Source organism: Haemaphysalis longicornis, unplaced genomic scaffold, assembly GCF_048455015.1.
Source record: "Haemaphysalis longicornis isolate Haplotype H1 unplaced genomic scaffold, Haemaphysalis longicornis Haplotype H1 scaffold_8, whole genome shotgun sequence".
NCBI classification, from domain to species: domain Eukaryota; kingdom Metazoa; phylum Arthropoda; class Arachnida; order Ixodida; family Ixodidae; genus Haemaphysalis; species Haemaphysalis longicornis.
Window position 1 is genome coordinate 42,455,033 of NW_027526445.1, and position 26,413 is coordinate 42,481,445.

At 45.1% G+C, this 26,413-nt stretch overlaps 1 protein-coding gene across 2 annotated transcripts; it reads left to right on the forward strand.

The window, feature by feature from the left end:
- The first annotated feature begins 1,217 nt into the window (after positions 1 to 1,217).
- LOC144149260 (uncharacterized) lies at positions 1,218 to 26,098 on the forward strand. Of its 2 annotated transcripts, XM_077680812.1 has the most exons (6): positions 1,218 to 1,351; positions 12,198 to 12,329; positions 21,960 to 22,114; positions 23,324 to 23,388; positions 24,290 to 24,376; positions 25,719 to 26,098. In XM_077680812.1, the coding sequence occupies exons 2-6, from the start codon at positions 12,207 to 12,209 to the stop codon at positions 25,856 to 25,858; spliced, it is 570 nt and encodes a 189-aa protein (XP_077536938.1). In that variant the 5' UTR covers positions 1,218 to 1,351; positions 12,198 to 12,206; the 3' UTR covers positions 25,859 to 26,098. The 2 variants fall into 2 exon arrangements, with proteins under 2 accessions (XP_077536938.1, XP_077536939.1); XM_077680813.1 differs by lacking the exon at positions 24,290 to 24,376.
- The last annotated feature ends 315 nt before the right edge of the window (positions 26,099 to 26,413 follow it).

The window sequence follows — 26,413 nt, forward strand, 5'->3', positions numbered from 1 at the left end:
AGAGCAACTTTCTTAATATACTCTGAATGCAACAAAGCAAACAACGCAACCATGGGCAAGGCAGCACCAAGAGAAACGGTTCGTCTGAACGGATACATTTTCCATAACGTTTTCCTACCTGTACAAGAAACAGGAAAGAATTCTGGGTGATCCGCATGCTGATGCCGCCAATTTGCCCAGTGGCCGAGAAGTCTGTCGGGCTTCTTCTTATAGCCGCATAGCATGGTGTCTCCGCCTGCCGGTCCGGGCAGCAGCAAACAGCGCATGCGGTCACCACGTGATGAGGCAGGCTGTTCCATCGGGACGAAATCCGGACATCAGGCATGAAGCTGATATGGGCATCGCAGATGTGCGCAGCATTCGTTGGAATGCAGCAGCTCGAGCATCCGGCGAGTGTGGACGACAGAAGCGTGGCGACCTGTACGAGAAACAGGAAAGGATTCTGGGTGACCCGCATGCTAGTGCCGCCAATTTGCCCAGTCCCGCCCAGTCCCGCCCAGTCCCGCCAATTCTTCGCCAACCTCGAGTACCTCCGCTTTCTTGCAGCGACGCGAGCTTGCGTCTTGTAGGCGTGATATTTATGCTGTTAAATGAAAAAGCATTTCACTTACATTTCATTATGATGTGGACAGTGTTTGGAGGTTGGAAGTAGCAAGTCAGGGAAATGTATCTTTTTCTTCTAGTGGATAAAATCGATTTATAGCAATGAATTCAAGCTGCGCTATATGGGAATTGGTACTTGCAAGAAAAGCCCTCCAGTTGATTGCTCCTTTCACCAAAACACATTCAAAGACTCCATGGAAGTTAACGGGCTGCTTGTTTCAGGTTATATTTGTTGTTAAATTGACATGTCAATGCTTTTTTAAATATTTTTCAGGGTAAAAGAATAATGGCGCACATATTCACGAAGGCGGTTATTGCAATTTAAAAAAAAAATTGCCTCAGCCTTTATTTGTAGGGGAGTCTGTTTTTTAGTGTGCTTCGCCGCATGACATCTGCGCGTGCCTAGTTCGAAGTCCCACATTCGTTGCCGTTTCATGTCGGCGGCGCATACACTCTGGAATCCGAGAATGCTTCAAATGCTGCTGAAAAAATACCTCGATGATAAAAATATCGCAAAAAAACAATTAGACAGCTGTCCCACGTTTTCATAACCTCGATGCCTGGTCTCATTCCAGCCATCAGTTCTCCGCAGCGCGCGATGCAGTTGTGAACCATCGTAGGAAATAAAAAAAAATTAGGCCTGTCCAACCATGTGTTATATAGCCGGGCCGCTAGATCGGCTCACATCAGGCAATATAGGCATTGTGGCTGCAACAGGAGCTCAGAATTTTTCCTCAAAGGCTACAAGGTATGAAATTTAAATCCACTGCGCTAGGATCAATTGCAAATTTTTAGGAGACATTTTATCATAAATTTTACCCGTCACTATTTTCTTAATTGTACTATGTACAAATCGTAGCCATAGTAAAATACTTGGGGGCCCACATAACTTCTGATCTAACCTGAAACCATCATATCTATACCGTAACCAGCAAAGCATCGAAATCACTCGGATCCATTAGGCGCAATCTGCATTCACCTACACTCTGCACAAAGCTTCTGATTTACGAAATACTACTTCGATCAAAAACAGAATATGAAGCACAAATCTGCAACCACATCAGACGTAACCTGTAAATAAATTTCAAGCACCACAAAATATAGCTGGCCGATTTATACGCAGGAACTACTCACGAACATCAAGCATAAAAGAAATAAAGAAATCCCTGAACTTACCCTTTCTACAACATCGCCAGCTTCATAGTCTTTCACCGGTTTTTCATAGGTTGTATCACAACCAGTCTTCTTTGGCTGTCTCGCCCATAAAACCCATTAGTCGCATTTTTCCCCGTTTAGATCGTGCATTCGAAGTACAGCCAATACTCGCAAGTACCAAACTATTTTTCTTCTAGTCATTCTTACTTGCTATTCGTCACTGGAATGAGCTCCCACGAACGTCACTCTCATTAACCGCGAGTCATTTATGAAAGAGTTACCGCTATTCCTCAATGTATGCATCAATTTTTAATGTTTCTGTCATTTCTGAACCTCTTGGATTGTTCAACGTTTGCGTCATTTTAAACCTATGTCATTTCTGAAATTGTGTAAATGTTGTGCCCCTTTTTGTATACCCTTACATTGCAACTATACATTCCGACATAAATTTGTATTTGCATTTCCATAAGTGGTGCTGTTTTTAATGTTAGAATGTGTTTTCTTCTTTACTCCCAGCCCTACGTAACGCCCGTAAGGACGTTTAGGGTAAATGAAAACGGAAAACTCTCGCAAGCTGGTGTAGTACATAAATTTCAGTTGCCATTTTTAACCCACATTGACACAATTTGTAACTGCTTAACTGTTCTATGTTCTATGCTGCATAGGGGTTGCTGCATAGATATTCACATAGATATTAAATTGAGTTTCTTATCAGCTCTCCTAATTGTTGAAGACCAGGAAGCAGACGTATGTTAGAGGACAGCGGTTTAATGAGGGGGTAATTCGGTAGAGGAAGAAGATGGTGTCACGAGCCTCGCAGCCTGTGAGGTGGCTTCGATGTCTTCGTCTTCTCAACCAGATCACATTTCCCAACAGGCTCCGGCCGGCCAAATATTATGGATCTGGTTGTATTCACATGGCTAAGTTCTAAAAATGGCAGTACGCTGTGCAAATACGTCTGTAGCTTTAAGGCGCTGAAGTCGCTGAATGAATTGTCCGTCTCAAAGTCTGCGGTAAATGCAAGCACCACGCATTAGCGAACGTGTCCATTCACACTTTCATTGCCCGAATCAATCTTTTCCAAGAGCCTCCCCACCAGGAAACCTGCGCAGCTATGAAGTTTAAGCTTCCGGAGTTGTTTAGAAAACAACCATGCATTTCGTGCGTCCATGGGATCCAATTCCCTTCACATATACGTGATGCTTTTGTCTTGAGATAACTATCGCGTTTAGGCTTCGTTTCTTGCAGCAATCAGTTAACGTCTTCTTCCAAGCGGTAAATCGTGCGAGAGGGATGTTTGATCTGCAAAAGTCGATTTCAGCACTACCGCAACAAAGGTTTGTGTTTTCTGATGTAGAGGCGCTTTCCCCGCCTGGGTTCTCAATATCTTCGTCGTGCTTGAGAGCTTTGAAGTTCTCTGTACTTTCATCGGAAAGTTCTCGCTCGGCCGTAACTCCTAGGTGGTCAAGGTCCGAAATTGCTTTCTTCTGCTCATTTGCAGGCGCTTTAGTTGCCACGTGCATGCTTCTCATTTCTCTGAAGTCAACGATCGGAGAGATGGATGTCGCACCTCCATGCACCGTCTACCCGAAGACTGTTTTCACGGTGGTGAGATTTTCACTAAGGCGCCGAATGTCCCCAGTCACAAGTTTCCAGTAAAAGTCCGCTCCGATAAGTAGGCTAATGCCTGGTTCGGGCTGAGCTTCAAAGGAGAATTCGGCAAATGGCATCGCTTTGGCATCAAGTTCCTGAAGAATCGTCTGTTCCGTTAACCGAGGCCGGTCCTTGCTTATTTCAGGCACTTCAAGTGCCTCGATTTCAAATTCGCGACAGTCGTACTGGCTGTAGAGGGTGAGTTGTACTCTTTTGTATCGCCTGCATTGAAAGGACGAATTTCTAAAACCGGACATCGTCATCTCCTCCTCTGCAAGGACATTGGATCGTAGCTTCCTCGACAGCCTTTCGGTTATAAAACTACGTTGGCTACCTCCGTCGAATAAGAGTCTCACCAGATGTTTGCGTGAAGTGCCCGTAATCCAGACATGTGCTGTCTGAAGCAGAACAATTCTGTCGGAGGTCTTTGATTCCGTTGACGAGCTGGACGCCGGCAATCTTTCCGGCGGTCGGCGTTTCCACGCTGGGTCACACAAGGAAGTGATATGGCGTCCATTGCAATTTTTACATGAAAGCCTTCTCGTACTCCTGCACTCCTTGGCGCGGTGAAAACGCCTAGCGCAGCGAAAGCAACATCCGTGTTGTTTCAACTTGGCTTTCTTTTCGTCTGGTGTAAGTTGAGCCTGGCAGTTCTCTGTGATGTGGTCGTGCGATTCACAGAAAAGGCAACAGTTGTGGGACAACCTAACGGTTAAGGTCGAAGCAGACCCTTGAGTGTTGTCCTTCACTTGCATCCGTGGTGTGTCGATTGCAGATCCAGTCATAACGGAAGTAATCTCCCGTCTCCTTACTTCTAGGTTCAACAGGTGAAGTAACGTCGATACTTCATCGGGCCTTTCACATCTCGGTTCTCGTGCTGATATTTCCGTCAACGTTAACTTGTTAAAGTTGAGCACGAGCTCATACGGTAAACTCTGCAATAGCGCAGCCTTTAACATCACTCCGTAGGAATCAATGTGAACATCGAGATGCTTTAGCGACCTGACGTGGCTCTGCACACGTTCATGGATGGTCTGAAGGCCACTCAAGTCGTCGCAGGAGGCTACTTTTGGCAGGTTTAGAAGTTTTCTCATGTGGTCGTTGATTATCAGGGTCTTGTCTCCAAATCGTTGCTGCAGCAGTTCGATGGCTATGCGGTAGCTGTCGTTAGTTGTTGGTAATCCCCTGATGACGCCTTGCGCATTCCCCTTCAGATAACTGTGCAGATACTTGATTTTGTCAACGTTGGCTAGTGATGGGTTTTTATGGATCGTAGATTCAAACTGGTCCCAAAATGCAGGCCAGTGAGCAAATTCTCCGTGAAAAGGTTGTATCTCAAGTTTGGGCAATCGAACTTGAACTCGTTCTGGAGGTGAGCTGGCAGCCTGTATTGTATTACCCGCCGTGAAAAGGCACGCGTCTACAAGAAGCCCTTCAGCGCGGAAAATCATGCGTGCGATGGAATCACGGTAGTGTTCTACGGCTGTCAACTCGTCGTCTAATTCCTCACCGGGGACGCGACCCTCGATTTCTTTGTCCATATCGTTTAAAGAAGTCTCTTTCAATTTGAGCATATTTAGCTGTTCCGCCAGCTCACCCATCGGTAGCGGGGTACTCTCCATTGTGGCCTTCATGTCGTTGATGATCCATGTAGTTGAGGCGCGTAGAGCAGCACGTTTTCGTTTGAGCAGGTCCATGATGACACGCGGTACGCGGAGGTGCCGCTCTAGCAGGAGCTGGGGCGATGCGTCGTTCTTGGTAGCCGCGTCCTCGTCAATGGGCCTGCTTCATCGGTAGGGGTCTTCAACGGTGTAATCCTTCGATCCTGGTCACGGCACCAAATTGTTGAAGACCAGGAAGCAGACGTATGTTAGAGGACAGCGGTTTAATGAGGGGGTAATTCGGTAGAGGAAGAAGATGGTGTCACGAGCCTCGCTGCCTGTGAGGTGGCTTCGATGTCTTCGTCTTCTCAACCAGATCACATTTTCTAACAGGGGCAGTAACATTTAGTAGGTTCATTGCTCCACGCCCGTACCGAACTCTAGTCAACGCATTCCACGTAAGGTGACGTTAACGGTTGAAGCTGGGGTTAAACGGTTGGCTGAGATGAGTGATGGCCGCTTTACAAGAAGGCAGACTTCTGTTTTCCTTATATCGTATCAACACTTTGTAACAAAATAACCTCAAGCTTTGCATCGCAGTGATTAAAATTTATACGTCATCCTGTTACACTTATCAGTTGTTAGTTTACCACATTGCTCCCTGTCCTGACATGCATACCTAATTTATTTGTGAAGTTAGTATTGTTTATTGATATTTATAACGCTTTGGCCATTATCAAACGTCACTGACTCCCTGCTACATTTTATGAGGTATACTTGTTAGGTAATGAATAATCATCTGTCGTGGTGTTAAGTGGTAACTAGACGCCGGATTATCTAGCATTAGAAACGCACGTTTCGGGCTCCAAAAATAGGCAGGTCGAACGGCGCTTTAGGCCCCCAGCTTCGTAAATATAGGCGCCGTATTGTTTTACAAAAATGTTTTGGCTTTACTTCAGTAAAGCCATTGTTCTTGTTATTGAAAGCCATTGTTATTGTTTAAGATGGCACAAAGACACCAACAGCTAAAAACGGCCGCTCAATAGTCTCAAAAAACTGTTGTGTTAATGGTCATCAATTCTATTAACTCAACAAGCGCACTGCTCCCATTCATCTTCAATTGACACTGCCTCTTTCTCGAGGTCCGCACATAGTGAAACGGGGGCGAAAAAGAATACTTGAGAGCTGCGAATTCTGATTTAAAAAGCACTGCATTATGTATGCCTGACACAATCTAACAACGTGTGAGCTCGAGCTACTTGGCACTCCATTTTACGAATTTAAAGCGGAAAAACTCAGAAAGGGGACGAACAGAACAAAGACAAGCGCTAATCTAGTTAAAAGCGCTAAACACGCACAACGCAATCTAGTTGCGACACAACAAAAAACAGACCAATACTACACGCTAGATGACCATTTATCAAGAAATTAACATTCTCTTACGTGAGGACTGTTCAGTATAACTCTAGTATTTTTTATGTACAATGGTAGTATCCCAATTGTTAAGCCAAGATGTCCTAACACTGCCCAATATACTTCCACAAATTTGAAGAGCGTTTTCAAAAGGTATGTAGGAGCCCAGCCGAGGTTTATAAGAAAGGCGTGTTTTGCAGCCTTTTATGGAGTGTTTTACAGCAGGTGTTCGGAAATGAAGCTACACCGTGATCCGTCTGCTCTTCAATATAGAAATGATCTGCTAACAAAGGCTCGTTCCATGCTCAACCATTCCGTTGAAAATAGAGTTACATTTATGCTTCTAGAAACGAAGATGCGATTGCACTGCTTGAAGACATTTGCAAGGTAAATATAACTGGTAGCGAAGCTTCCATACAAGCCCATACGTTCAGAAAATGGCGGCTCTTAAGCTGCTCATGGGGCTTAGCGCCATCTGTGTGAGAAGGGAACACTTCCGGCGGAACAAAAAATAAACAGGATGTGACGCAAGATCCGGTCCAAAAGTGACGTCATTTTGGTGGTGGCATTAGCGGGAAAATTTGACTTCAAAATAGCCTTAGCTGGACTCTGATCGCTGAGGGCTCATGTCATTGCCATCTGACGCAAGTTGGCGAGCCCTTGGCGTGTGTGCTTCAAGTCAACGCCAGCTTATACTCGTGACTAGAGAAACGCACTTTAGCATACTGTCGTATGATTCGCCTCGGTGTTTATAAAAGCATCTTGCATCTTCTCTGAACCTTTATTCTGTATTCATGCCTTCCACTGCTGTATAAAAGCAATCAGTTGTTTATTTTGATTGCAGCGGGTGGCAAACGTACACCCCCCCGACCGGAATTTTTTTTCTGCCTTGGGATACAGAGCCCAAAATGACACTTGACCACTCTCCCCGGCCCCCCTTTTATATAAGAAACGTGCCCACTCCTTACCCCGATACCAATTTCTACCAACGCCACTGCTGGGTTTAATTGCGTAGCACATACGCAGGTTGCGTGCGTGCCTTAAGTATAGATCAAGGTTATATAATGCTTGCTCAGTTTGTGTACTTCTAAGAGAAGAAATAACGCATAGTCATGCTATATAATCAAGACATTTGCATTTTATTCCATGATAAACATAAAACAAATTTACCACACTGCACAAAATCAGCACGTATACAATAAGTACAAAATGTTTGTAGGCACTACATGCATTATGATTTTCCTTACGCGCCAAAAATTGGACTTTACCCGTAATACATAGCATTATGAGCAATGAAAGCGTCAACAGCAGAACTACTTCGAAACAAGAGAAAAGAACTAGGCACTGCATCTTGACGTAGAAAACCGGGCCGCAGGAATGCCGATTCACGAAAGTGCAGCGAGCACACTGCAGCTGTCCCGGCGTCTTATCAAGTAGACAAGGGTTTCTACAGAAGTTCACTTAGCATTCACGTCTGCAATTTCCTGGTTGCATTATTAGGCAAGTGCCGCAACAGATAAGTAAAAAGAGGAAAAATGGATCAATGCAAAAGAAAGCGATGGCAGTATGTAAAAGCACATAGCAGGAAAGATCTGGCAGCAGCGCAGCACGGAGCAGCACAACACAGTACTGCGATGGAAATAATGCTTGCGCATACAAGTGCGGGAAGCAACGAGCACTACAAGCGTTGTAATGCAATAGAGAAGACGCTGAGATAGACAATTAAAGCGACTCGTTTAAATTCGAGTGGTACTACGCCGAGAAGTCCTAGAGTAATTGACACAACTTGCTCCGAGCCAGCCTGAGGTGAAATCAAGAGATAACTGTGACATAACAAAGCTTTAGACCCATTTTTTTCGAAGCACCACCACGTCCCCTTACACAACCCCCGTGCACATATTAACAGTACAATAGTTTCGCGTTACCTGTGGAAATGAGAGGAAAATGGTGCAGTAAAACTCCAGGTGTATGGGAGCTGCTGTTGCAACTTGTACAGCACATCGTTTCTGTAGGTACCGACGAAAGCGCTCCGCTCCAACCGTTGGCAGCATCGTCCCGTAGTTCACCGTGCCTGCCGGGCACGGTACTACACGTGTTCACCGACGATACAACGCACCTCGATCGTAACTCCACGCAGTAACTCCACGCACAGCAAAAATTAAGTGCACACCAAATTAACAAGGAAAAACGAATGCAAATGCGCACCACCAAAACACGCGAGGGGCGTTTCCTAGCAGACGAACTTTAGGAGCGCCTTTCCGATCACTACAAGGACTGCATCACAAAGCAATGACATGTGCCATTCTTCAGAGGGCGCTACAAAAAAGGTTTTTGAGAATGAACGGCATTTTCATAAATTATTTATACACTGTGCCTAAATAAATGTGATTCAGAAATAAATATAGTTCGTAAAATATTATTGTTGTTTTATTGTTGAACAAAACTTGGTTTTTTGTTACTAGTGTTTGTTCCCTCCTCACCTAGTCGCGCTTCAATCACCACTCCCATAAGCCCCCATGCTGATGTCGCTGGCAATAGGTTCTGAACCGCTTTTTGCCCGAACCTTCGCTACCATTTATATTTACCTTGACATTTGAAGCTGCTATACAGCGAGCAGATCGCAGACGACAACCTTGACAAGCGAGAACCAAATTTAAAGCAAGCCTACTGGCGTTGAAAGGAACTAAAAAAGCTAAACAATCAAAAACAAATTAGGCACGTCAAATCGCCCAGCCTGGGCACGTCGCTATCTATAAAGGCAGTCGCGATCCTGGTAGCAAGCTGGTTGCTAGAAGTATTCTGCTTCGTGCAGTCATGATTGCGTACCTCAACAGCCTTGGCGCATTCTGGAAACCAGATTAAATAAAGGAGCGAGCAAGCCCAGCCGTAACTAGTGTCAGCCGTAACTATGGAGCATGCTTTTTTTTCGTTTGTCTGCTATGGTTTCAGTTGACTAAAATTTCCGACAAACTTAGACGCATTTCGCTGCTTTCATCGACGCGCTCCAATCCGATGGGCCCCACCTCGAAGCTAAAGCTAAGCATGACGGGGACACCGAGTAATTTTTGCTGCCCTTTGCTGTCTCTGGAATTGTTCGGTTTTTTGTAACACTTCCCAAGGCCATTCATTTGTATTCGAATTGGTAAATCGTCACAGTTCCTGCAATGACATCCCAAGGTTAAAGCGAAAGCTTTCCTAGTGCGACCGCCGGCGTCCTGTCAAAATATGTGGCTCCAATCCACGCTGTGAAGGTGGTTGCGCTGCATAGCTGTAAAAGACACTCACAACGATTACCCATGCGAAGTCATTTTAATTTTCACAGGTGGCTTTCCAGAGAGTGAGACCAGAGACAAGTGAAATGTACTTCACCACACTTTCTATTACTGAACGACATTCACGACCGCTTTGTCTTATTATTATTATTACTCTTGCTGTTCTTCTGGCGTCTTTACTTTGCGTGGTCTACCCAAGGTGATGGAATGGACCGATGGCGGTGCTACACCGGTCTCCCTTGATCTATATAAGTGCGGTGACGTCACTGCATTATTTTTTTCCTGCTGGGTACTTTTGCACTCTATTTAGCTTATGGAACGTAATATTTCCGGGTATGGCCAGTCACCCTGGGTAGGTATGTCTCTGCTGTCGCGTTGTGTACTGACTTTTTCGAGGCCTAGGAATCGGGCGATACATAAATGGAAAGAACAGTTCCCGAGGCCGATTTGCGTGCACCTCATAGTGGCGGGTGCTTCTGCGTTGTGGTTGAAACCGCTGCGAAGCGTTCGCGAGCAATTACCGTCGTCGAGCTGTGGGGTCTATTCTAAGGCACACGCGACGAGTTCTGTGCTGCCTCTCGGAGAAGCTTTTTTTTCCTTGGGGAGGTGGAGTTCCTCAATCAGTTATGCGCTTTTGTTAGGGGCAAATCTCCTTAGAAGCTGGGGCTGCTAGTGTCTCCTGTCGTCGTCATCATCGTAATCGTCCATCGTATCATGTAGTCATGGTACTAAAGCACCGGGAGACTTACGCCTCACGCTAGAACGTAACGCGTACTACAAAACACCACGGGAACACTGGTTTACGCCTAGTGCTAGAGCACGTACTAAAAAAGCACCGAAACACTCGTTTACGCCTCGCGCTAGAGAGCTTCGTGATCCAAAAACAAGAACCTATTATAACAAAGCTTTATACCTCTGCCCCCCCCCCCCCCCCAACGGTTTCAACTCCGTTCGCAAAAACGCCAAGGCGCCAATAATACACTTCTGCACTGCGTGCTTCGCCCCTCCCCAGGTTTCATGTTAGGGGAGATGGCCGGGATATTTCAAATTGCTTGCCAACTACCAGTTTGCAGTTTGTTTCTCTACAGGAAGGGTGAGTAGCTTATCATTTTAAACGCGTCTGGCGTGCATGATTAGTCTTTTAACAGGGGAAGTATTTAGGCCAACACAAATCCGTCCAGCGGAGACAGAAAAACCCGAGCGCACGTCTGCGCCTGCCTCGCGGCGGCCACCCGGCGGCGTCCAGCTTTGCACATGGGCTTATGCCACATGAGGAGCTCCCGCCTTCGTCGTGATCGCCGAGTTACGACCGGTGCGCCATGGGTCCAACGTTTTGAAGATGATTCCGACGAATCTGTCAAGCCATCCTTTCACAATCCACACACGGAGATGGCCACCGGACCGCTGAAGAAAAAGTGGAGGTCTACCGCGCTGCGGACGCGCTACCAGAGGATTACCCCTACGCGGCTGTGCCGTCGTAAGACAACGACGAAAGCGATGACGGCGATTGCTACTGAATAAAACACATAACATACATTAATGTTCATTGCTTTACAGGGCCGTCCCAAACGGCTTTGCAGTGCTGGGGTCCGGCTGCTACGCATTTTCTGGGATCCACTGTCAGTGCGGGGAGAAGTTATGTCGACCCCCGCTCTGGGGTTTCAAGCACCAGTAGTGAGGCTGCGCCAATTTTTTAACATATATTTCAAATCTGTTTGTTTACAGCTATATATGTGGTCGTATAAATATACAATGGTATTTTGTATTGTCAAGAAAACTTTTTTTATAAAGGACAGACATACCAAAATTTTCGCTTTTCAGTAGCCCAATAAATGCAGTCGTGTTTCAAACATCCTGGCGATTCTACCAGCCCTGGTGCAGCCAGTGATCGCTCGGCCCGCAGAAAACGTAGACAGTCCGGGAACACGTCGGAAGTGACGTTATTCTACCACAGAAAAACGACTTACCGGCTCTTTCCTTTCGCATCCCTCGGGTACCATGCGGACACCCACAAGTGTAAAATCAAAGAGGCCAATTATTTGGTTGGGGACACTTAAATACATGACCACCATAGGAAATAAGCAATGTTATTGAAGATATCATAAGAAACTTCCGAGGAATTACCGTCGTTCATTGTTGCTTCAACGTCAACTTACCAACCCAATATTCTCGCAACGCTCCCGCAGTGTGATTTCCAAGTGACCACAGCTGTCGGATGCCTATGGCCAATTCCCAGTTTTCATTGGTAGAAAATCCTTATACCGAACCACACATACGCTCGATGCAATCATTGGGGCATGATAAAAAAAAACTCAAGTGCCACTGTCACATTCCTTTCAAGCAAGTTCTATTCGACCAAACTTTTACGCAAGCTCGAAAATTCATTAAGTAGTATTGAAACCTCTGTCCGCTAACTGGTTCTTTGAAATCAAAAAAATCCTGGAACATGTTTGGTTGAATGGACGCGTGGGTTTTCCGACGAAATTATTTTATTCCGCAGTGCATTGAGATGGTGTCAGGGAAGATTTTCAACGGGCTTCTCATCGTCACCGTGACCGCAGTGGCAGCAGCAATTGGCACTTGCAGAGCGCAAGATTGCCAACAAACTCCAGATGACTGTGACGCTGCTCAAGTGAGTTTATGTATACCACATTAGGGCTAAGGACTAACGATGCATAAAGTTGAGGCAAAGCGCCCAAAATTCCATTTTATTGTGATTTCCAATGAAAATGGGAACTCGAATGCACTCCTTCTTAAAGTTTGACTTAAGCAGTAATGGTAAAAGCAAAGCATTCCGATGACATCATATATACCCGCCTCGGTGCCACCATTTACTCTACTTTGCAAACTTGTTAATATTACCCCACAAGGAAACAAACGCGAGTGGAACATACCGTAGTTCCAGTTGAGAAAGAGAAATGGACTTGGGATGATCATGCCGTCAAAAGAAATGACAAACGGTGAAACACCACAGGGTAACGGACTGCATACCGAGAGACGGGTTTAGAAATCGGGGAAGAACTCGAACGGGTTTAGAACTCGATGGAAAGGCGAAATAAGGAAATTCAGAGGAAAGGAATGTATTTTGACAGCACACTACAGAATCTTGGGGGGGTCCATGGGAGGAGCCTTTGTCCTGCAGTGAACCGAAATAGGCTGTTTATTTATTCATAGAAACCTTACAGGCCCCATTGGAGGGCATAGAGTAAGGGGGGAATTTGAAAACGTGAAACAATACAAAACATAAATGTAAGACAGGAACATCGTAACAACAAAATATAAACGCGTAAAACATATTTCAAAGTACAAAGTGATCACTTTTCGACCATACATGGACACTTGTGGCCGTTAACTGAGCGAAAAAGCATACAATTTGTGAGTACAAAAACACAACATAGACGCAAATCATGTAGCAGGCGTTACAAAAAAATTATAATAGCATTAAATAGCGTAAAGAGCGAGTAGCTGATTGCAAAATGTTTCGGCGTTAGATATGGTGGCCTATTATCAGGCAGCTCATTCCAAGGGCGAATGACACGAGGCAGTGTGGACGAATTAATTGCATTAGTTGTACCGTATATGCGCATAAAACTAGACTGATTAAGCATCAGAGTGGTTTCTTGGGCGAGTTGGTCATTCATCGTGTAAGTAAGCGCAAAATGGACAAGGACGAACGAAGTGAAGCGCCGTGTCCCGTTCACTTCGTTCGTCCTTGTCCATTTTGCGCTTACTTACATGATTAAGCAATCTGCGTGAAAAAGAATGAGGTATTTAAAGTGGTTTATTTATTCATAGAAACCTTACAGGACTGATTTTGATGATGGGGCTGACGCAGTATATAAACACGGTGAAAGTAAGATGCTGGGACATGAAAAAACTGGAGGCTTGTTAAAACGTCGTGTCCAGAAAGCCTGGGATGTATTTAATTTTAAAAAGCAGCCCTTTGGTGAGGTTTACGGCTAAGGCAAGCATGGAAACGATGCTGGAGCGACAATTCAAGGGAGTGAAATGCAAGGTGGGTCATTTCGGATTGGACCTGAATAGCTGTTTGAAACGTACTAAATACGCATCCGAGAAAAACCATACCATGTCATTTCTGCAGTGCCACTGAGGCTGTTCCAAAATTTTGTCCCGTTTTTCGTCCATCTTGTGCGGCAGTAAAACGATTACACGTCCATACAGCGCAACGGCGTCGGGCAGCTTTGCACTTGAACATCGCTGCGCCTAGTTGGATGAATTGATACTTTGGAATGACATTGAGGCCGAAATCGAGTTCTTGGAGAGACGAAAAAGGGATGTGTATTGGCGAGCTGCATTAACTCCCCATTGTTTCCCATTCTCTACCTCCTATCTTGTCTTCGCTCTACCGGCCTTCCCAAATGTAGTTCAAATTATTGGAAGCGTTGCCTTGGCAGCTTAACATAAGTACGTAAAGAAACTTAGGAAAGCCGTGATAAAGTGGCCAATACTTCCCAATACGAAGAAAACGAGCCATTACATGTCTTGTGTCCTGGAAATACGACTCATGGAAATATATTGCGTCATTTCACGGCTTTAATTCGAAGGCTTTATATCTCTGCGTTTCGTGGAATGCGTGGGGTTCCGCAAATCGTTCCCCGTACGGGCACCTTAAGTAATCTTGGTGACGGTATTGGCGACACCGAGGACCCCGAGCCCCCATACTCACGATGTAATTTACCGTGGCTAGGTATTTTAAGGTGAAGGGCAGGAACCACAAACGGTGGCCGTCGGAGCCCAGGTCATGTTCCGGTGGATGGGCTCCCTGTCTGTTTACCAGGCAGGGAGCTCCGGGACCTCTTCAGCTATCAGGGTAAGGCTGACGAAGGAAGTACCCCATTCCCTCCTTTTATACTATGCTGTATGGTATTATCAACCCCCCCCCCCCTCCAAACATGATCGGCCCCCGAAAAGAGGCCGCACCGAAGTATCTTTTCCACCACTCTCAACAACCATCTATTCCAAGCCCGATAACTATTTTCGGTTTTTGGTGATTGAGTCAGCTGACTCACCAAGACCTGCAGCGTCGATGTCTGTATTCGTCCTTTCAAAGTTCCTGCATAGCATTCTTGGTGATAAGTATGAGGCTAAAGAACTGAAGACGGTAGAAATCCTTCTTGAGGTCAACACAGAAAACAGGCAACCTCCTTGCCCAAACCCGCACCCTCGATCTGGACATCAGGGTCACACCCCACCGGAGCCTGAACAGCTCCCAGGGTGTGATATCTGAGCCAGACCTGCTGACCGAAACTGACGTCAACCTACTTGAAGGCCTGAGGGAGCAGGGTGTTATGGCCGTCAGACGCATCACTATCCGAAGAGATGATAAGATAATCCCAATGAAGCACATAATCTTGACAATCAACCGATCCAAACTTCGTGAACACATCAATTAGGCTTTATCCGATGTCCAGTCCGACTTTACATACCAAACCCACGCCGCTGCTTCAAGGGCCAGCGGTTCGGGCATGGTATTAATTCTTGCTGCGGAAGAACGACCTGTGCAAAGTGCGCTGCACAGTACCACCCCACTGACAACTATCCATCCACTCCTAACTGCCGGGGACCACACTCGGCATACTCCCGGGCCTGCGAGAAATTTCAAATCGAGAAGAAAATCATAAATGTCCGGGTAACAGAGAACATTACCTTCTAAGAGGCGCGGGAGAGGTTCGCCTCTTTCCCTCTGATCTGGTCCCACCCCAGCCCCCCACTGGGTTGTCTCCGACAGCCCAACCCGTCACCACGCCACTTGTTGAGTCACCAGTGGCTGTGGTGGCAACTGAGTCAGTTGGGGGCGCTGCTGCATCCACCATGTATTCTCCACCTGCCCAAAGCTCAACTGAGAGTACGGAGGAGATAGAGATGGAGGCAGCCGCAGAGACCCCCTCTTCCGCCTCCCTGCTGTGCCATCTGTGGTGCTCCCCACGCTCTCGGCACTGCCAGTGCAGGCAAAAACACCTGAAAGGGTAGCAAGTCTAAAGGGCCCCTTCCGCTGGGCACCCCCTTGCTTTAAAATGATGACATGGACGTAGAGCCATTCCGGCGTGCACCACAGCGGAAGGAACGAGCTCCGGCGTTAAGTTCAGTAAAGACGGTCAAAAAACTCCTTCCACGCATTCAAACCTCGATAGCCGACCCATACACGCACATAGCCGACCATAAACACGCACATATTCCATAAGCCCTAAACTTCAATAACTGGTAGAGAAAATATCATGCAATGGAACTGCAGACGCCTTCTAAAAAATGTTGATGATGTCTATGAGTTATTGCATTCCAATCAGCCAAGTGATGTGTCTCCAGGAAACACATTTAAACTCCAGGGACACATATTTCTTGAATAGTTACGTGGTATTTAGGATGGATAGAGATGGTGGTGGCACATCCTCGGGTGGTGTGGCCATCATTGCCCAGAAATCCTTGGCGTGCCACACTGTCCAAATACAGACCATCCTCGAGGCTGTTGCCATTGGAACGATAATCTTCAATAGGCTTATAACACTATGTTCTCTTTACATCCCTCCTGGCTTCCAGCTCTCGAACTCAGATTTCGAGGGTCTGGTAGATCAGTTACCCGAACCTTTCATTCTGATAAGAGAACTGAATGCACATAATTCTCTTTGGGGCTCTTCTCACACGAATGCCCGAGGTCGCCTGATAGGGAAATTCTCAAAATCGTCGGTAGCATGTCTTTTCAACCAGAAATAGCCAACATATAATATAGGACACAGCACTTATTCACACCTTGACTTGGCTATTGTATCTGCAGTTCTCTTTTCATGTCTTCAGTGGTGTGTGGGCACTGACCCACATGGTAGTGACCCCTTTCCCACCTCACTAACATATATAGGTAAAGGCCCAAGCAATTCATATTCCCAGAACAGGTTTAATGAAGCAAGAGCGCACTAGAATACATTTACAGAGGCATCCAAAGTACACTACACGTTCTAAACACACCTACCCGTTTAGCAGGCAACCCAACTACTCACGGCGCACATCCTCGACGCCGCCAAAAAGTCCATTCCCCACGCCTCTGGTGCCCCGCGCAACCAGAGGAGGCAGTGGTGGAATGAGGACTGTAGGCGGGCGCGAGAGGCCCAGAACAAGGCGTCGGATATCCTTCGTCGGTACTCCACGTCGGGAAACCTCCTTTTGGTCAAAAGGCCGAAGGGGTTAGGAAAACGTGTGCGCCGTGAGGCAAAACGAGATAGTTGGCGCTCATTCATAACATCAATAAATTCCTACACCGACACACGGAAATTATGGAAAAGAATACGCAAACTCAAAGGACAACAAACACACAGCCTGCCTCTGGTCAGCACAACAGGGGACACACTCGAAGACCAGGCTGACACACTCGCACAACACATCCAACACGTGTCCAGTTCAACCCACTACACAAACATTTCCATAAAACACAAACAATCGGCCGAAAAGAAGCCTTTACTGGATAACAATAGGTCAACATCTTCTTATAACTCAGAGTTTTCACTGCATGAGCTGAGGGCTGCTCTGAGCACGTGTACACCCTCCGCTCCAGGCCCAGACAACATCACATATACAATGATACAACACCTACACGCAGGCACACTTGAAACGCTTCTGCATCTATATAATAAAATACGGCTTTCGGGGCACATACCAAAATCTTGGAGGGATTCCATAGTAGTGGCGTTCTTGAAGGAGAGAAAGGACCCGTCGTCCCCCTCAAGTTACCGTCCCATAGCCCTGACGAGCTGCCTGTGCAAGCTTCTCGAGAAGATGATAAACCGGAGGCTCGTGTACTTTTTCGAGTACAACGGCCTTCTCGAGAGCTGCCAGGCAGACTTCAGGGCGGGGCGATTCACGAACGACCAACTCGTGGCACTTGTATTATATATCAAGGATGCCTTCATACACAAACAGTTCTGTCTTACGGTGTTTTCTGACATAGAGAAGGCCTATGACACCGCATGGCGTTACGACATACTTAGTGACCTCAAGTCATTCGGTGTCTCGGGTAACATGTTAAATACCCTTATTAGTTACTTGTCGCAGACAATCTTTCGCCTGAGAGTCGGTAGTGCTGTCTCAAGGGTTCACGTGCAAGAAAATGGCGTGCCACAAGGTGGGGTGTTGAGCTGCACTTTTTTCATAATTAAGATGAACTCTCTTGGAAAGGCATTGCCACCTACAATCTCTTATTCCATGTATGTAGATGATGTCCAGATGTCATTTAAACCTTGTAATATGTCCATATGCGAACGTCAAGTCCAGCTAGGTGTCAAGAAACTTGCCGGTTGGGCAGACAAGACTGGTTTTAAACTAAATCTTGCAAAAAGATCTTGCGTTGTGTTCTCCAGAAAGCGTGGGGTTCATCCGGACCCAGACATTACTCTGAATGGCGTTTCGCTTCCTGTTCACAAGGAGCACAAGTTTTTACGTGTTGTGTTTGACAACAAACTCACATTCATTCCTCAAATCAAGCAACTGAAGCATAAATGTCTCAAAACAATTAATATCCTTAAGGTCCTCTTACACCAATCGTACGGTGCCGACAAAGAACTCCTGCTACCCCTGTATACTTCTTTGGTTGGGTCTCGTTTGGATTACGCCAGCGTAGTGTATGGGTCGGCGACAAAACCCCATTAAGAATGCTCGACTCAGTGCTACACTTAGGGCTTCGCCTTGCGTCGGGTGCTTTCCGCACTAGGCCCGTCCAAAGTTTGTATGCTGAGTGTCACAAGTGGTGCCTTGAGGACCAACAAACGTACATGGACTTGCTCTACTCTTTTAAAATTTCATCGCTGAATAATCATTTTTTAAACCGTCTTTAACGATAAATCCGCATCTCTGCTGTTTGTAAATCGCCCATCCGTTCCTCTGCCCGTTTCACTTAGAGTGAGAGAGCGAGCCTCGGATCTCAACGCTTCGTTTTTAGATGTGTACAGATCATCCTTTTCAGACATTTTACTACCTTGTAAAGTTCGTCCTGTGCCCTGCGACCTTCCTTTTGTGAAACTTCACAAAAATCGGGTACCGCGAGTTGTAATACTGCAAGACTTTCTTCGCAGTTTAAATACCCATATGCAGAATTTCACAGTGACGCTTCCGAAACCTCTACTGTGTTGTCCTGCACTGCTCATGGTCCGATTTTCAATGCAGCCAGAACCATGAGCGTGCATACAACAATTTTTTCAGCAGAATCGTATGAAATTTTACTGATTGTGCGACACATTCTCGAAAATCAAATTCCCAATTTCATCATCAATACAGATTCCTTGAGTGTTGTTCGCGCACTATTACCGCACAAGCCCCCCAAAAACCACATAGGTAATCTTGTATTCAACACTATCGTATCTGTGTATGCGCAAAAGCATGAGCTTCCCCTCTGTTGGGTCCCAGGGCACGCTGGGATTGCTGGAAACGAGTTGGCAGACGAGAGGGCCGCGGCTGCTGCTCTCGGCAACACTGTAGACATTACAACGGTACCCTATACAGACCTTAAGCCACAGATAAGACAACACTTGCGTAGAACATGGCAAACACACTGGAGTGAACAGACAGACAACAAACAACATGTAATAAAGCCACACTTGGGACGGAACACAGCTTACTCACACAACAGACACACGGAAGTCGCCTTGGGTAAGCTGCGGATAGGGCACACCCATGCAACGCACTCGTATTCACTGACGGAATCTTCAAGACCCCAGTACAGCAGGTGCGGAGAGGCCTTTTCGTAGTTCACGTACTCATTCAATGCAAGCCACTTGACACCCCACGACGCAAACACTTCCCACAACTGTACAGACCACGCATCCCGTTTCACCCATCATACTTTTAGGAGACGAGCCCATGTTTTCCATCCAGCGTGTTTTTAAGTTTCTCACTGACGTCAAGTTTTTACATCTCATTTCTTACCATGCATCATGACAACCTGGCCCTTTACACCAGTCATCTTTATGCATTCACTTCACTTTTGTTTGACTGAGTACTTTTTAGTATTTAATTGCACATCTGTCGTCATCAAATAACTTTGTGTTTGGCGCTCTTTACCCTTGTCGGCCTTGCGCCATTAAACTCAAACCGTTATCGTCATCCGCAAATTGCTGTGAGGTACACAGAATCACACAAAACTCAAAGCGCGATCCGGGCAGCGCGCGCCGGATAATGTACACCGCACTGGCTGAATGACAATTCCAGAACAGGAGGCGGACCGAAGAATGCTCTCGACGCGCTGTTTACTCATCACTCCACGCGTGGGCCCACAGAATAATTACACGCGGGTATGTATGAGGACGCTCCCCCAAAGCTATGTGGGAGGGGGGTTTCGAGGTGGTACGCCTCCACCGAAGGGGTTGGATCGGCTGAAATGCCTCTCGTATTATTCATGGTCAGAACTATACGACAATAAATGAAGCTGCGGTAGCGGCTTGCCGTGAAAAATCCATTATCATAATTTAACAGAGGTCAACAGCACATCAGCAGAAATTCTAACTAGGATATCACCTTCACATCCGTAGAAAATTCAAAGCAACCTCGTTACAATTTTTTAGTCAAATAAATATAATTATGTTTGCGCACAGAAAATATGTGCCGAAAAATCCAAGTTTTGTGGTTTAACGCGATTAATCTTTACCTCGGCTATGATGCACGTAGTAGAGTGAAGGTTCTTCAGATTAATTTTCACCACTTGCGGATATTTAACCTGCGCGAAAATCTCGACACACGGGAGATTCTGCTGATTCCTTCATATAAAAAGCAGCCACTGCAGCCGCTGTCAAAACCGCGTCCTTGGTCTCACAGCACAACGCCTTGGCCACTGAGCCTCCACGGCGATTCAAAACTGCGTCCTGTAATGCGCTGAACTGGGTGAGTAGCTGTTGTGGAGTCATCTTGTAAAACAGCTCCAACAAACAAGGATGGATGAAACAAAACGACGCACACGCGCCGAAGGTAAACTGATCTTTTAATCAAACAACAATGAACGCACCGTGAACAAAGAACGCAAGGAATGTCCTGACTGTGTGATGTCCAAAACTCCGGGTTTTTTTTTTTTTTTCTGACAGGTCGATTAACCGCTGGCGTACACAACCAGTCCCATCATATGGCATTTTTCAGCAATTACGCGGACCGTACACGTACTTCAATCATGGCGCGACTTGGCTCTGGAGACCCGTCTCCCTTCGTCAAAACGAGAGCCTGGGCAACGGCGCTGGACACGAGCCATGTGTTGCGCAGTGGCGTCACGACTTAACGGGTGCCCGTAACGTCACGATTCGGCGGGTGTGTTGAATAGCCCGGCCGATGCTGGCGAAGCGAGCGCGAAGCTACGCACAGCCGCGCCAGGCATTGCTAGGCAACGCGAGGTGACGTCATGACTCAGCAATATTTTTTGGTGTGACGGACGGATAACGCAAGGCTTAAACAGCTCTGCTTTTAAAAGAATCTGCATATTAGACAAGATAGGACACGATCCCAAACAGCCAAATACCATCCGGGTTTAATTAAGCCCATTTCGACTTGCTAAAGCACACAGACCCGAAGCTCACACAATCAATTCCTCTTCTTGCTCCTATTGTATGCCCTCCAAAGGTGGCGGGCTGTGTTTTATAGGCTCCTAAATAGAATTTTGTTTGCCAAATAATGTGAGATGAAACATTGTATCGTAAACAAATAAAATTTTGTTTGCCAAATAATGTGAGATGAAACATTGTATCGTAAAAAAATAAAATTTTGTTTGCCAAATATTGCGAGATGAAATATTGTATCGTACCGTGGTGTTTGCACGAGCTGTTCTAAAATATAAACAAACTTTACTTTCTATTTTTAACTTAACTACCCGTGCGCATCATTTGCCCGTTACTTTGCAACGACAGAAATAGTGCGTAAAATTGCGCAAGTTTGTTTAGCTTGTGGCAAAAGCAGTAAGCTTCTTTTTACTAGCAGGGACACCGCCGAGGGGGGGGGGGGTAATTGAGAGTCAGAATACCTCCTGAAATTTTCTGAGCTCTGCCTCCCCCTTCCTCTTTTCTCCATTTTTTCTCACGCTGTTTACACACTGCTTCAATATATTAAAATGCGAAAACTAAAAAAAATGACTATTACTAAAACAAAAATTGGTTAGGTATTACTTGGCCGCAGGATTTCTGCATTTTAATGTTTCTGCTAGCGGTTTAAAGCACCCCCGAAATATCTTTCTGACTACGGCACTGCTCACTTGATTTAAAGAAAGGAGCCCGATTTCGACATTTTTTAGGTGCTCCGGGATTACGGCCACATAAATCTTCAAGTGACATCTTCACCAAACCCGGAAACAATTTGTGACCACTACACAAGAACTTTCCTGTCGGAAGACGGGAACACGGCAGAGTACAACTATACGTACAGACTTAATGGCGATGACGACACCCCGTGAGTGATAATATTCCATTGAAACAGTGGATTGTAGTGATTGAAAGTTAATTTCGCGCATCTTGGCAGACCTATCTACCGAAACATCAGGGCTTAGCTTGGCATACCACGTCTTAAACAGTCTCTAACTACCTAGGAAACGTTTCTCAGGGGTTTAAAGGAGGAAAGCAAACTACTTTTCTGCCAGCGTGAGTATCGCCGTTAGTAGGCTTAGAAATTGAGAGACCGGGACCTTAACCGAAGTTTTTGTTTTGCTGACGATGATCTCCACAGGCATGAATACGGTTGTCAAGGCAATAAAGCACGGCCGGAGATTGCGTTTCGCGCTGCAGCTGTTAGAGATACGCAAGCAACTGCGAGCTCGTCGAGCGACTAGTGAGCTTTGGGCTTCGGAAGTAGTAAGTGGGAGGGTACCTGCCGTTTTCAGAGCCAAAATAGGTTTAATAAATGACAAAAGACCCCCTTTCCGGCTGTCATGCGCTGACTTCAAACTGGTCAAATCTCCGGAACTTCAGGGAATATCATGTTTTGGCGAAACATTCTAGATGTTTATTTTAGGCCCATGTAGTAGCTATATTGTTCTACGTTGTATAATATTCATTTTATACGCTTCGAAGCTCATGTGACGCCGAATATTTTCTTTGCCCTGAGTTCGCTGCCCAGCGTAAACACATGTCTCACAAAGTGCCACAAATAATTATGCAATATTGGTTATACTGAAAGAGTTCATGCAGAAACCACAATAACAAAGAAAAGTGCAAGGAACGTTGAAGCTGGAACAGCCCATTCTCAATATTCATGTATTATCTCTGATATCATCTTTTACTATATCGAGCCCCATCTTGCGGTAAATTCGGAAGTGAGCGCTTCGCAGGAAGTTAAAATTTACACATTTCAAGTAGGTCTTCGGCAGCTAATAGGAGGAATAGCTCTAGCAGAACATTTAGCAAATGAACATGTAGGGATGCGCTAACAATGTCGAAATATATACCACATTGCGAGAGGGCATATTAACGAACACTTTTGCCTAAATGCACAGCATTGTTTTAAAAACACGGGAGAAAATGTAACCTCATACCGAAAAGTGATAGCTTTTGATACTCTTCGTGATGTTTACCAATGATTGCAACTTGCCGCAACCGAGTTTACAAGTTACACTTTGCTATGCATAGTAATTACCGTGTCAAAATTATCCCATTTTGTTTGCAGTATTTATGACAACGTAACAATTACGGTTTCGAACAACACAGTACTTCGGATAACGTTCGGCAATGGTGAGTGCCAATATCTTTCAATACTTGCATGCACGCTGTTAACATTACTACTATTACCTAGTATTTATAGTGAGCCCTGATATGTTCAGTACACGAAATGCTGAACGCACGGGTTGAGAACAGCAAAGCCTGAAATTTGTTGCCTGAAATCCGAAATTTTTTTATGCTCACCCTGCAGTTTTTCTTTCCATCCAGTATTCTTGCACTGGCACAAACCACTGATATTTAAAAATAGTCGATTAGCTTTCTTTAGTTTACTTTAAATCGAATAGCGGAACGATGAATAGTAGCGTTACAAAGACGTGTGTTGACCTCGTTACTGGGTAACTGAGATAGCGAGTGGCAAGAAGCAAGCTGGAAAGCGTGCGATTTGGATATGGGAAAAGAAGAATTATACAAACAAGATGCTTGCGCAAAGCATCCGAACAATATATCAAGTTTTAATTTTACCGGTAAAAGCCTTCAAAGGCCTAAAAAATTGCACTTTTAAACTCACAGCTCTAAAGGCTGCTGATTTTGTAAGAGTACGACTGTGGTTTCACCTCATGTACCAGGATGTATGAAGATATAACTGATCGTCAAAAATGGTCAAATCTGTTTAGGCGTGAAGACATGTCTTGGATATTACTTTGTATTGCTATAAGAGTCACAATTCTTTCTTGTAGAATGTACTGTATTGAAACTTCTAAAAAACCCTTAAAAATGAAAAACTTGCTCTTCGCCTACTTGGCTGTAGCTTGAAGATACGATTTTATCGATAAAACCGAACACACGAGGCAGGACACAGAAGTGTTTCTTGTCAGCGCCTGCCTTGTGTTGCTGTTAGCGCAAAATCGGGGGAATAAATATTTATTACAACAAAAACACTTTCTCGTGGCTTTATACCGCCTTTTTGTTTCAGATCCTGCCACAGTCATTCAGAATAATCTTCTATTCATTAATGCAGCCTTCTGTAACGTCGTGCGCACAAACGCTAGTGATGACAAACGTAAGATGTCTTTTTTCAAAACCCGAGATATGGTAATGTGCAAAGAAAAGTTTTTTTTTTCATTTACAGATGTTAAGCGAGAGGAATGTGGCAGTAAAATTACCAAGAAGTTAAAGATTATGTTGTACTAGTAACTGCGTAACGGCGTCAATACGAATTCTAACGGGTGTGAGCAAATCGAAGCAGTTCCCTCGGTAACTCCACGGTCCCAAGTTTCTATTCAAGCAAAGCACAGAACTACTTTTCATCTTCTTGATTCAAACGAGTACAATATTTCAAGAGGAAACAATAATTATTAATTTATTTCTGAGACAAATATCCTTCGCTAACAGAAACTGGTACGGCGCAGAATTGCAAAAAACGTTTAAATCTTAAGGTCAGGGCGCACAGTCTCATCAAATTGGCTCAAAGTCGTATCAATGCCGTTTTTATATGCATGTCAGAAGCGCATGTCTGACAAACCTCGCGGCCTAGACTCACCTCTAACAGCGTTACCAGCTGCTCCTCGTGGAATGCTCAAGCTGTTATTTCAAGATTCTCTCAAGCAGCAGGCGGCTCGGCCGTTCAGCCTCCGTGAAGGAGTGGAAGAGCAGGAATTTTCATGCTAACGACCAACGTTTGAGTCAGATTATAATATTTTTAGTAAGACCACCGGAATTTATTTGCAACGAGTTTACGTAGGGCTATTCTATGCCTGATTTAGGGAAAAAAAACAATTTCGAAACTTTTTAACTGGTTCGCCCACCAACATAATTTTATGCGGTTCTGGTAGTGTGACGCGAAAAAGGTCGTCATGGAAGTGTCTAGGCAAACCTTCCATGTTACTCGATGCTATCCTTTATGTGGTCCTGGCCCTGAGTTACAGGTCAACTTGTTTCTGTGGTCACTTAGTCACTGCGTCTATCAAAGATGCCTCAGTCACTCATTACAGTGATAAATATACTCTGTGGTTGTTGCTGCTATCACTGCTGGCCTGTTTGTTGATTCCATAATGAAACTTTGTCAATGGAACATGTGAGTGATAATTTAAATTTTCCAATCTAATATTGCCATAAAAAACTATTTCAAACAGAAAAGCCAAACGTCGACATTGGGTAAATAACATGCAATTGTTAATTTTTGATAAACCCATCTGAAGTTGCTAACCTTCAACATCAGAACATGGGCCCTGTTTATTAAATAAAACAAATTAGTTCAGCAGTACTCTGTCGGTTTCTGGCCTGCTAAGAATTCAAGATTTTAAACACGCCTGCGGAGCAATTACTTAGGCAGCCTAAAGAACCTTTCAAAATGTTCGTGAATAATATATTGATTTCCTATAAATCGTTCATCTTTTTTTCAGCCTACTTGTTGTTTGACAACCCCGATTCACCATTGGATGAATACTACAAGTGCCTAAACAAAATCCGAGCGTACGCAAACGACAACATCACCTTCGTACGGAATATGTTCAAGTGTGCGAAAATACCAGAGAATCTGTAAAACATTTTTATGAAACTGCCTCTGTGAGCTACTGTCAAGTTTTTTAAAGACTGCTGTTTTTTGGTTACTCCAAAAAGAAATTTTGTCTCTCTCTATGTCCATTTGCCTGACCCTCAATTTTCTCGATTGGCCACAGTTGCAAGAATTCTTTAGCGAGACGTCCATATACGCAAAAGACGGTCAACCTCTTAACTCTAGAATGATATTCCATATTGGTCAACATTTTCACCTGACATACACTGTTAAGCTTATTAAAGGACGAACATCAATACAAAACTGGTGTTTGCCGTGCTGGTTTATTTCAAAATAAATATTTGCTCGATTTTTCCGAGCGCAAATTAAAAAATTGGGCCCATCTCCCCGAGAGGGGGACTCGAGTAAATGCGTCGCATAGGGGGTGGGTGTATTGCGTTAACGTTTAGTGTTTGGGGAGTTGGTGGTAGTGAATGCGTTGTAACAGCAGCTTCTTGACGTAGTTTTAATGAGTCAAGGATATAAGGCGCGTTCGTAGCCTCCCATTCTGTGTCGGCTTTGTGACGCAGTGGGTAGAGCACC

Excerpts from the sequence above, each read along its gene's own strand:
- LOC144149260 (XM_077680812.1), top strand. The coding sequence starts at position 12,207 with ATGGTGTCAGGGAAGATTTTCAACGGGCTTCTCATCGTCACCGTGACC. Across the intron at positions 12,330-21,959 it reads ATGACTGTGACGCTGCTCAA|GTGCTCCGGGATTACGGCCA; the intron begins GTGAGTTTATGT and ends GACATTTTTTAG. Across the intron at positions 24,377-25,718 it reads AAACGCTAGTGATGACAAAC|CCTACTTGTTGTTTGACAAC; the intron begins GTAAGATGTCTT and ends TCTTTTTTTCAG.